General features: G+C 39.9%; 1 protein-coding gene across 7 annotated transcripts in view; it reads left to right on the forward strand.

The window, feature by feature from the left end:
* SDK1 (sidekick cell adhesion molecule 1) overlaps window positions 1-12,014 on the forward strand; it is a 387,953-nt gene that overhangs the window by 112,742 nt on the left and 263,197 nt on the right. For all 7 annotated transcript variants that reach the window (XM_038151581.1, XM_038151583.1, XM_038151588.1 and 4 more), the window contains exons 4-5: window positions 2,468-2,574; window positions 6,454-6,601. In XM_038151581.1, the coding sequence (XP_038007509.1) occupies window positions 2,468-2,574; window positions 6,454-6,601 (255 nt within the window). The remainder of the gene's footprint in view (window positions 1-2,467; window positions 2,575-6,453; window positions 6,602-12,014) is intronic.

Consider the following 12,014-nt stretch of genomic DNA (forward strand, 5'->3'; position numbering starts at 1 on the left):
TAGAAGTGAACTGTGAGTGTTGGCTGGGATTTCTCCTTAAGTGGCTGATGCCACTCCCTCCTGGAGCTCTTTGCAGAGGGGTGATGGAGCACATCAGGCTCAGGGAGACTCCCCTTGAAGCTTCTCTTTTCCGCTTGTCACTTCCCATCTCTCCACAGAACCTTCCCAAGCTCCAGGTTCTGCTTGGCTGTGCCATTTAAAATGAGGGAAAAGTCAGGGCTGACTTTCCAAAGTCCTTGCAGACATCCCCAGGAACCTCAAGGAGCCTCCATACAAAACCATGACACATCTCTGCAATGGGAAGATCTGTTTTCAAAGTTTGAGCATGGACAAAAATAAAGCAAAATTCTGTCTTGTCACTGCAAGGAATTGTATTAACCTTTGATTTCAGTTCATTCTGGGGAAGAAAGTCTTATTTAGAACTTGGAAAGCCTATTTATATCCCTTCGTGCCAGTCAGAAAACAAGTGGAATGGGAAAAGCATAGCACAGAAGGCAGTATCAAGGCTGTTATATCAATGGAAAAGTAGGTTTTAAAACAATAATAAGACATATGAGGTGCATAAAGATTGTTTAAAATTGTAAACACAGAATCAGAAATTCCATAAATATTTATCCCTTGCCCAGGTTTGCAATTTTCAAGTTAGCCTCAAACAGTATTAACACGTGTCCTATCTCTTTTTTCAATGTTTGTTATTTAATTCTTCTAATTTTGCTTGCTGTACCTGCATGTTATACCCAGTAGGTCCACTGAGAATCCAGCTGCTCTAGGTTTTGGCTGCCTTGGAATTTCCAAAGTAGATGGGATTTTCACTGTAAATTTTTAAAAGATTTTCATTTCTTCAGGCAACATGTTCAGAATGTTTCCTGCTGAAACTTTAATAAGTCAGAAAAGAAAACCAAAGTAGGACACTTCTGATCTAATTGATTTGTTTTGTCCTGGTGGCAGCAAAACTAACTCCGCATTACTGTCCTAGTACAGATAAATACTCAGGAAAGAGGCCTTTAATTTTGGCTTTTTTTAATAGACAAGGCAGTAGCCAAGTAGGACACTAAATCTTCATGGGAGAACGAAAGATTGTTGATGTATAATTGTTGGGTAAAAAGAACTATAAAAATTAATTTTCAGTATTTGTCAGAATCTTCAGTTATTTTTTTATTTTTTATTTTATAATGATGTTTTACAACAATCTTCTTCCCGGCAGAGAAGGAAGTGATTTTGTAAGGAACTAGAGAAGCCTCCTGCCCTATTGATTTCTCTCCTTGTATTTTCACCTGTTCTCTCACTCCATTCCCCATGGTGAGGCTCATCAGGCAAGAGGAAACAACATTCCTGCTTGAGAGTCATTATTTGTGTGCTAGGGTTGCTCTGGCTGCCATAAAGAGCACAAGAATCTTCCTCTTCTTCCTGGTGCCAACTGCCACAGCCACGGGAGGCAATGTGCTGGTGGCTCCTGGGGAGGTCACAGCAGTGACCTGAGGAGGTCACAGGAGTCACAGCACGTATCCATGGGCAGTCAGGGGCTCCTGGAAACCCCAGGGATGTCTAAAGCTTGCCCACGGTGTTGGGCTCTGGTTCAGTGCCCTGTGTCTGGTGGTGTAACCCAACTGCTGGGGTGTATTTTGTGATGGCACCAGAATCTTCTGCCTCCTTTGTTTTATGGTCCCTGATCCTGTTCAGGCATTAAGCTCTGCACGTGGGTGTGTACAATTTATTTGAGTCTAAGAAGAAATGTTTTCTTTTAGTGGAATTAAATTTAGAAGATTAAAATTCAGCAGTTTTCCTTTTCCTTATCTTCCATAAAGACTTTCATTAATCCTGCCATAATATCTCCTGAAGGTGACTGGGGGAATATGTGTTTGTGATTAATGTTTGTTTAATGCAGGATTATCTCTATTATTCATGTGTTTTATTCCCATTAAAACTGTGCCTATCAGCTCATTTTCATGTTGAGCAATCAGATGTAGCTGAATGAGGAAGGTGAGATTAGTGGACTGAGTGTCTGTTTGAAGGGCAGAGCAAACACAAAGTATAGCACAAGGTGGCACTTCCAGGATTCCTGAGTTTCAGTGGTCACACAGTGGAGCTTTCATTGGAAAGCTTTGATACTTCTTGCAAGTCTTCCTAATTCCTACACTTAAGCTTCTTGTGGCTTCTCTGAACTAATTACCTGCCCTGCCTTATGAATGAATGTAGAGAAAACTAGGGAAAAAAAATTTAAGTCAGTCTTTCATGTGAGTTTTTGATACACTTGGCATTTATCATAGGCAGAACTGAAGACTGAAAGGTGTTTTCATGCATTTCATGTCAGCTGTTTTTTTAAAAATCTGTGTATAACAGGTAATACTGTAACCAAAGACCTGAGATTACAAAAGAATGCTGTTTGTAAGACAAAAATACAATAAGCATTTAAGACAAAGTGCAAACCAGGAAGAAGTGCTCTCTAATTGTGCCTTTTGCCCTGCAGGTACATCATCCCAGCTCTGCAGAGAGCTGATGCTGGCTTCTACCAGTGCATCGTGAGGAACAGGATGGGGGCACTGCTGCAGAGGAGATCTCAAGTCCAAGTGGCATGTATGTCTGAGTGGGGGTCACTCTGTAACTCATTAGCTTCTTTTTGGGTAAAAAAACCTGATGTATGATGACATTTGTTAGTCTGAACAGGTGTTAAATATCAGGCTTAACAATTTTTTTCAATTACTGCCTCATAAGAATTTCATACTTCAGTTATCATCTGGAAGCAGCTCAGAGCAGTGCAACACAGTCTTTGAGCTGTTCAAAGCCATGAAAATGAGATTGTTTTGAGAGATCTGTAGCATGAGAGAACTGCTACACTTTATGGAATTAAGGAAGGCCATGCACAAAACTATCAAAACTATCAAAACAGCAACAAAAATTCTAGAGGAAAGCAGCAGCATCTAAAGGGAATGGCATGGTGGGGATAGCACCAGGAAGATTTCACATCCTAATCCTTGTGGTACTAAATCAGCAGTTTTACAACAGAACTTTAAAATTCTGTTCTCAACACCTTTCTGAAGCAAACTCTTCCTCCAATGTGTTTGCCCCACTTCAGTCTGGGCTTTGCAGAATTTCTGAAATCCAGCTGCCATTTGGAAAGGTTAATTTAGTTTTCTCAGGTGTTTGTGCTAATGAACGTGATATAAGAAACGATCACAAACCTTTGATTTCCAATTCAAGTAACTTTGGAAATAATAGTAAGATTAGCCCTAATTCTTTTTCCAAATTAAAAGCATAAAAGAAATTTCAAAAGAGACAGATTTGTGTGCTGTGCCTAAGAAGTCTCATACTGGATCAAATTTCTCCTCGTCAGGGTTGGTAACTGGAAATTCAGTAGCAATAAATGTCAGTTGATAAGCAGAATTTAGAGAAATTGAATTATTTATTAGATACCCAATTTGAAGGAACTGATTCAAGTTAATCAGTATGTCAATAAGGGAAATAACGTGGAATTTCCTGTGTTTTAAAATAAAACCAGTTGCAAATGGCATTATGTAAGTTTTGGTATCATGTTCATCAGTTTACTGCATTACAGTAGATTTTGTTGCTATATCTGTAATGTCAGTGATATCAGTAATTTGATGTTTGGTCTCCCTATTGTTTCAGAGCTGCTGGGAGCTAAAGTAAAAATAAACTGCTGCTAAAATGGGGTTTTCCTTCCCTGACCTCTGCCAGCCTTTGTGCCCCTGCTGTCTACTGACCATGGGCTCTCTCTGACCTGCCTCAGACCCTTGCAAGTATTTTTCCAAACACTCCTCTGCAGATTTAGTGAATTCTCTCAGGTCATAGAGGATCTACTGCAAGCTGCTGTGAGTGAACAGAACTTTGAGTGAGGTGTGGGGCAAGCAGGGGGTTTAGAGGGAAAGGAGAGAGTGAGGTGTCTCTTCTTGTGCAGCACTGAGCCTTTAGAGGAGCCTGGATGCCTCTGGAGCTGCATCTCCAGGTGTGGTTTCTGGGGACAAAGGTTTTGGTAGCAGTCCCAAGGAAAAATGCCCTTTAGGCTCAGCAGGAAAATGTGTTTGAGCAGCTGTGGGCTGGGAGACTTCTCCAAAATTTCTAAAAGAGCAACAGTTCTTTTGCTGGGCTGTTAAAGTTGTCTCCCAGCTCCTCCCTGTCCAGCTCCCTACCCAGCTGTGCAAGCAGTTGAACTGGCACAGTGCAGGGAGCAATTCCTGAGGAAGTCCTGGTGGGAACAATAGTGAGAAGGAGACACAGGAATGCTTTTCCTTGATGCTGCTGCTCCTGGAGAAGAATTCTGTCTCCTGAAATGACAGCTTTATTCCCCTCTGAAGTGGGGGAAGGTTTGCAGTGCAGAGTTTTGTCTCTCCAGGCTGGTTTGTGTGTGTTTGGCTGTTCTGGAGAGAGTAAGAAGTGCAATTGCTTACTTTTCTACAGTTTTAGTTTTCCCCCATTTAATTTGTAGATCTGCATTGCTAAGGAGGCTAAAAGGCTCTCTCTTAAATCTGTCTGAATTAAGCAGTCTATGGATTAATTCATTTATTCATTTCTTTTCACTGATAAAGACAGAGGCAAAGCAAACCAGATCCTGTGTGGCTTGGGAGACCTTTGGTCTTGAGCCTTTGTGACATCAATGGCTTCTGTAGGGAAATTGCCAGTCAGATTTGCACTTCACTCCTGCAGATTAAAGTGTTCTACAAGTTTTAAATATCCTCTTTCTCCTTCAGTCAGGGTAGCTACTGATGCCGTGTGATGATTGTTTTCTGTGTTTTAATGGCTATGATTTAAATTAATTGATTTAAGCTCTGTGGATGTAGTGAAGTTCCTGATATTTTATCATATATTGCTTTTTGGTTATTCTTCAAAACATCTCAGAAAGCAATGTTCCAAGGGTTCCTAAAATCATCTAGCCACTCATCAAAACTGATGGGGATTGAAATGTTAGTCTTTTAACTCAGAAAGATTCACAAGAAATGATCTGTTCTTGCCAGTGAGTAGAGGATGCTTCCCAATACACTTCAACTCAAGATCTCTAGTGAAAAATTGAAAGGTGTAATTATAATGGCACTGATAAAGATCTGAGGTATTTTCCATGTCCTAGATATCTGAAGTAGCAGGGAACTTGTTAAATAATTTAAAAAATATTTCAACACATGCTAACATGTTACTTAACTGAAGGGGAACAGATATTTGTGAGAAAACTGCTGAGTAAATCTTAATTACAGGATGGGCTTAAAAACTCCTATATTGTGAAAACTGAAATAATCATACGACAGTGAAGTTAATTAGATCCACCTCCGCAGTTTGAAATTTCTTTTCAAGTAGCTGATCTGATTACAGTTGTAAGGAATCTGGAGCAGCAGAGGAAGTACAATGCTGATTATGTCTGAATAAATAACTTGAAAATCACAAAGATGATTAAAGCTGCTTTAAAATACCATGTGTTTTTAATTTCTGCTCTTGTTCTGTCTCTTCTCATCTCCTGCCATTCACAGACCTGATAGTAGTCATTTCTTTTCTGTGTCCTTTGCATCCCTCTCTGCAGCACAGAACTTGTAGAGAACCCTGTTGTCCTTTAAAAAAAGGGAATGCAGTGACAGAAGCTGGAATAGTTCTCTGGGGTGTGTGTGTCAGTTTCCTAGTTTAAATCAAATTAAAATGCAGAGAAGTTCTTTGGAGGGTGAAGAAGTAAGAGCCTACAGCCCTGTTCATTTTAATGGATAAGAATGCTGTGCAAAAGGCAATGGAAAAACAAGAAAAAAACACTCACTGAATTTCTCCAAGGTCTCCCCAGATACCTGAACTTGCCTGTGAAATAAAGCCTGTGGAGGCAGGGGTTCTGCAAGGGTAGCATCATTTCTTCCATTAAAACTTTAGTTAAAAGCTGCTCTCTAACACTAGGGATGCACTATTGACCTTGGAATGTTGTGCCAGAAGAGGTGACAGCCCCCAGCACGACCTTGGGAATCCAGGATCATTTTGGGATCCTTGTCTAGGTCTGACTCTGTTGGCATGGCTGCCCTGGAAGAGCTGCTCATCTGTTTGTGTAGCTGTGGATAAAAAACAAAAAGATGACCAAAAACTGGACACATTTATATATGCCATGAGCATCCCTTTGAATTGCAGGAGTTTCTTTTTTATTGTTAAGGATTTATCTGAAAAAGCCTCCAACCAAAGCAAGCAAACCTCCATTAAAATGTCATTTTTCAGTAAAACCCCTCAGTTACTGCCCAAGAGCACAGGGGCCACGCAGGGCTGCTCATGGATGCTCTGCCTGTGTGCACCAGCAGCACTGGGGTTTCCTTCATCTTCCTCTATAAACCAAACTCCCCAAATTCCAAACTGTCCCGTGATCCATAGTGTCCCATGAGTAATTATCAGTGCCAGTGGTTGGTGGGAAACACAATGATTTCTCTGTCTCCTGAAAAGAAATGGGGAGAAAGGCAAAACTTCTATTTTTTAAATTTTTTTTTGCAGACATGGGAGATTTCATGGACACAGACCAGAGAAAAACAGTGACTGAAGGACAAGCTGCTGTTCTGAACTTCCCACACATCCTCAGCCATCCGAGGCCCCAAGTGACATGGTTTAGAGATGGGCACAAGATTATACCAAGCAGCAGAATGTAAGTCAGCTTAAAGCTCAAAATACACCCACCCTAAAATATGATTAATTATATTTGATAACACAGCTTACATTTTAAGTACACTAATTAAGGTTTAAAGAGAATAAAGTAGTCATGTTCATACTAAGTTTGAGATAAATTACTATTTTAAGACTGTCTCTGAACTTCTGAAGCAGTTTGACAAAATAATTCATGTGGTTTTAATGGTCCTGGTGCAGCATAAGGGGCTGGATGTGCAGAATGTCTGAGCTTCCTTCACGCTTTCCATTTCCATGATACATTTTGGAAAAAGGAATGTTCATCTCTCAATTACTTTTACTTGAGTGCACTAACTTAATGAATTCTGAGGTTTTTTTTTCTTTTAAAACAGGAATCTGTGGGTTTGGTTGCAGAGTTATGCTTAGTATTATTTTCTTCGCGATAAAATTCTAGATATTGTTTATTCTTTTCACTATTTTTTAGCCAACAGTGACAGTTTTATTTATTTTTTACTAATTAGCAGCTCACCCCTAATGACACAGTACTTGCATTTTGATTAGCTATTATCTCAAGGTGTCATCATTTATCCTTTTCTGAAACAGTTATGAAGCCTCCCCATGTTTTTATCTGCAAAGTTTCATTCAGAGACTGAAGAGCTTGGCTGTAACATTAGAAAATGTGGATTAAATCTTATCTCATTTATTAGAAAGCTGTTGAAATGCCAGGGATGTTGCTAGTTAGTTTTTAACTGTGCATTACATTTCTGTGTGTTCAAAGGGATAGATGTGCTAGCAATGATGGTAATGGGATATTGCTGTGTTCCAGGAGTGCTTTAGAGTTCATATTAGAAAGGGAAAACTTGTCTTAAATTTGTATTTTGCTAATCTGTACAGTATATTTTACTGCTATTTGCCTTTTTGAAGTTGGAAAGCTGGTATTAGAGTAGCTTTGAAACTGCTGAAATTAGTATTGCAGGGATGTGAAGAAACAATGTAATAATTTATGAATAATTTAATAGCAATTTGATGGGAAACAGCTGGAAGATGAAACAATGGGTTCCTGGGCAATCTCCTGAAGAGAGCTAAGTGACAAATCCTGAGTTATTAACCATTAAGGATCTACTTCCCCCACTTGTGCCACATTACAGATTTTGTGTGGTTGATGCTGAGAATACACAAATCAGGAATTTGCAGATAGTGACAAGGCCTTGTTATCCTGACATCTGAGAGTTTCCTGGGAGCCCTTACAGGGAGCAGAGCAGAGTGACCTAGGTAAGCCTGCAGGGCCTGACAATGAGATTTGCCTGAGTTCTCTTACAGTTTGGGAAAATTGCAAGTAGAGCAAGTACGTCATGTATTTCTAATATAAAGATCCTGATTTTCACCTGCTGTGCTTTCCTCTTGCTCTTATCCCTTTGGGATTGCTGGGGTAAAATCACCTCTAACTGTGGTCCTGCTTACAAATGGGAGAACTGCAACCCTGGCTACAGCAGGGCTGAAACACACCTCAAGGTTTCCATATGAATTCAATTTCCCTGGTCAGAAATTTTGTCTAAAAGGGACACTTGAGGACATTTGTCTGGCCTGTGTAGGAATCTCTGAGTACTTCTGCAGCTGAAATGCCCATGCTGGAAGTGTGAGCCTGCTTGGAAGTTTGATAGATGGTGCATAGTGAGTCTGATATGTTCAGGAGGTGACAGATTTATGGTACACACACCAATCATCAGAGCACTCTGTGTGCAGTGGGTCTCAAAATACTGGAAAAACCAGAGAGCATCCACTCACATCTTGCTGTCCATGAAATTTGGGAAGTAAATATGGCAGCCCTATAAATACAGGAAAGCTGAGACATGGAGAGGGTGCATATAAAACTGTGAGAAATGGAGAAATATCTTATGGGAACTGTTTCTTACCTGTGGAACAAGTTGTGCATTTCACATGGTTTTTTGTGCACCAGGAGGGATCAATTTCCCTGATCAGTTTAGCCAGTGATCCAGTTAGGCTGATGCATCAATCTCACTGGATCTCCTGCTAAACTGATCAGGGAAATTGATACAACCACCTTGTACGATGCTCTTTAATCTGATTAAAAGTACCTTCTATTGCTAAATCAATACAAAGCTTTTTTAATGCTCTTAAACAAGCTTACAATGATTTGCCTGAATCAATCAGCCATAATTTCATGTGTCAGCTGTAATAATGACTTCTAGGAGTGACATTGCTGTGGTGCATGAGGAGTGAGGACACAAACAGTGCTAAAAATAGGGAGAACAAGAGTGGTTATGGTGAAATTCATTCAAATAGTTGGTAGAGTTAAGTCTTACTCATGCAAAAGCCTTAGTCACACTGCACCATTCTTATGCCATAAAAATGATCCCCATGTTTGTGTGTATGGATTCATCTCACTGGTGTGGGAACAGTTGTCTTTAGATGAGAAGTACAAAAGATCAAATGTAACACTAGTTCTGAGAATAAAAAGGAAGAAATTCTTGAGCTGTTTCAAGGAATGTCATTTAATTGGCTCTTCAGTAGGGCTTTCCTAGCAGGTTTAAGGTGCTAAATGCTGATGTATTTCTCCTTCACTGTGTACCAGTATTTAGGACACTTATGGGGAGGGGCCCTGCCCGCTATTCAGCATCTCTGGGAAACCTGTGCCAGGGCCTTACCACCCTCATCAGGAAAGATTTCTTCCCTATATGCACCCTTTTTTAGTTTAAAACTATCCCCTCTTGTCCTACCACTATGTGCCCTTGTCAGTTTTTCAGGGTGGGGGGTGAGAAAAGATCAGTGAACAGCTTTGCTTTCACCTTTTTTTAGATCCTACTCTGAGAGTGTGCATGGCTGTGACATTTTCTGGGAGAAAGTTTCCTTTGGGACACAGGCAATTTTTTTTAAACTGCACACTCTATTTAATTTTACTGCTGGTGTTACTCAAAGTGGAATTTGCAGCAAATAACCACATATTAGTACCTGTCCTCATGGTATTGGTAATATTTTGTTAAAGCCTCCAGATAAAAACAGGAATAGGATGACAAGTTGCTCCTAAATGAGTGGGCATGTAAAGTCAACAAATCCCTGTATAATACATAAATGTGAAGCAAATGGCCTGCACATACTCCTGGGGTTGTTGTTATAGTGTATGACTTAAGGCAAGCAACAAATGTGCAGCAGAGTCAGTGGGACATGATGGTGTGTGTTTAAAAATTTAAGTCCTAAAAGTCACTGTCATCCCCTCCTCGCTTAGTGCAGTGTGGGTGCACATTCATTTTGTCTTTTTTGCATTCTCTGTCACCAAAGCCTCAGCTTGGTATTTTCAAGAGGTGTTTCCAGAACAGAATGAAGCTCTGTATGTGCTAGAAAAGGATGAAGTGGAGAATTGGAGAGGAGACTAAAAGATCAAGAATAAGAGAAAATGAGCAAGGAGAAGAATTAGGGTTTCAGGTGTTTGTTATTATTCTACATTCCCCAAGAAGTTCTAGGAGAGACTTCACATTACACCCAGACAGATTCATTTCCAAACACACCAGCAGTGAAATGTGGAGTTACAGCTGCACTGTTATCCAGGGTCTTGACTGATGGGATGATTTTGCCTGTTTCCCTGCACATCTTCCCAAAACTAGCAGCTCTCTAAAGGTGACTGCATCAAAAGAAATTGCTACTCTGGGATATCAAGTATTCTGCTTGCCTTGCCTGCCTGTACTTCATCAGGCTTAAAAGCAAAGAACATTTAACTTTCTTTGCACGAGCACAAACAGTACCTTGGAGAGGCACAAAGGACAGTAGCACCATCAAGGTCTACAATTGCCTTTCACTTGTGGCATTGAGGAATTAAATTCTTAGTACTCTTAGAGGGTTTTTTACCTTTCTCTAAGTGAAGCATTTTTCAGAGAAAAGGTTCATTCCAGCCATCAAGGCATTGAATTCACTTTCTTCAAGAAGAAAACTTCAATGCAGACGTTATTACTGTCTTCATTAACTTCCTTACAGTGAAACATGTAATCTGCAGTTAGATGAATATTAACTCATGTCTTTTGACAGTGGAATTATGTCTGACACAAAACAGGAAAGTTCATTTTTGGTGTCTAAAGGCACTTCTGGGGTGTCCCTTTCAGCAGGATGGACATGTAGGCACTTCATTAACTCCTGAGGAACCAAAAGACTTCAAAGTGCACTTCATCCCCCTTGGCAGGAATGCTGGATTGCACTGCCTTCAGGTACACATGGGTTAATATCTGTATTTTGCACTCAGATCAATTCATTATTGAATGGATTTGGTCATTATCAACTCTTAGAGACTGAAGTTGCTGGCAGATCATGAAAATTGAAATGCATTCAGCACAAGCAACTCTTTCATGACTTGCTGTGGTTTTGAACATTCACAATACTTTGCAAATAGGCAAAGCTGGTGCAAATTTATTAGACATTTGTTAAAGTAAAATTGTAAGAGTATTAATGGCAACCTCAAAAAAAAAAAGTGGTTGTAGCTAAGTAGGCTTTAAAATATGAGAAAAATGAAAGTATCTAGGAATAATACATCAAATTTGGGGTTGATAATAGCATTGGATTAGGTTTTGCTTTGATGATAGCAGCTGACTTAATGTGCCATGTATATATTTTTCACTTTAAAACAAATACTACTTCATTTTTCTGTGAGCAGTTCTAGTGGCACAGAGCATCTCTCTGCAAATACCAGCCTGTCATACAACTTAAGCCAGTTGCACATAATTACTTTTCACATACACTGGATAATACTTTCATTAAGATCATGATGATTATCATTACTGAACAATAAATTCAGAGACTGTCAACCCTGCAATGTATTAGCTGAGCAATAATTTAAAAAATAAAATTTGCAGATCTCCTGTCTGGCAATATCATGGAGTGACAACTCACAGCAATAAGATGTAAAAAAGCCCTATAATATTTTGTTTATCTGTATGTACCTTTCACAGGCTCCACATTAAGGTCAGTACTGGGAAAAGAAGAGTATTTGCTAGAATTTAATTATTCCCTTACAATAAAATTCATCACCACCACTGTGTAATTAATTTATTTAACCAAACTTCTGCACTGAGTCGCTTCAGTTTGGAGGAACAGGCAGCACTAGGAATCACCTTCCAATAGTTTCAGTGTCGTCCCCAAGGCCTGTATGGGTATGAAGGACTGTAGGGAAATCTCCCATCATCTCTTGGAGTGCTTATTTTGAGGAGTCCTGGCACTGTCAGGGGCTGTGTGAGCATCATTGTCTGTCAGGGCTGCTGTGGATATCACCGTGCTCAGCAGAGGAAAACAGCAGCACCCCAGGGAAGCAAATCCCAGCATTATTTCCCAAAGCTGTTTGACTTGTCTGGATCCAACCTCACTGCTTTCCTCTCTGCACATCGTTTGTTTGCCACAGGTTTCAAACATATGTGTCAGAAATTAATTTATTCAGA

The sequence above is a fragment of the Motacilla alba genome, chromosome 14, assembly GCF_015832195.1.
Source record: "Motacilla alba alba isolate MOTALB_02 chromosome 14, Motacilla_alba_V1.0_pri, whole genome shotgun sequence".
In the NCBI taxonomy this organism is placed as follows: Eukaryota; Metazoa; Chordata; class Aves; order Passeriformes; family Motacillidae; genus Motacilla; species Motacilla alba.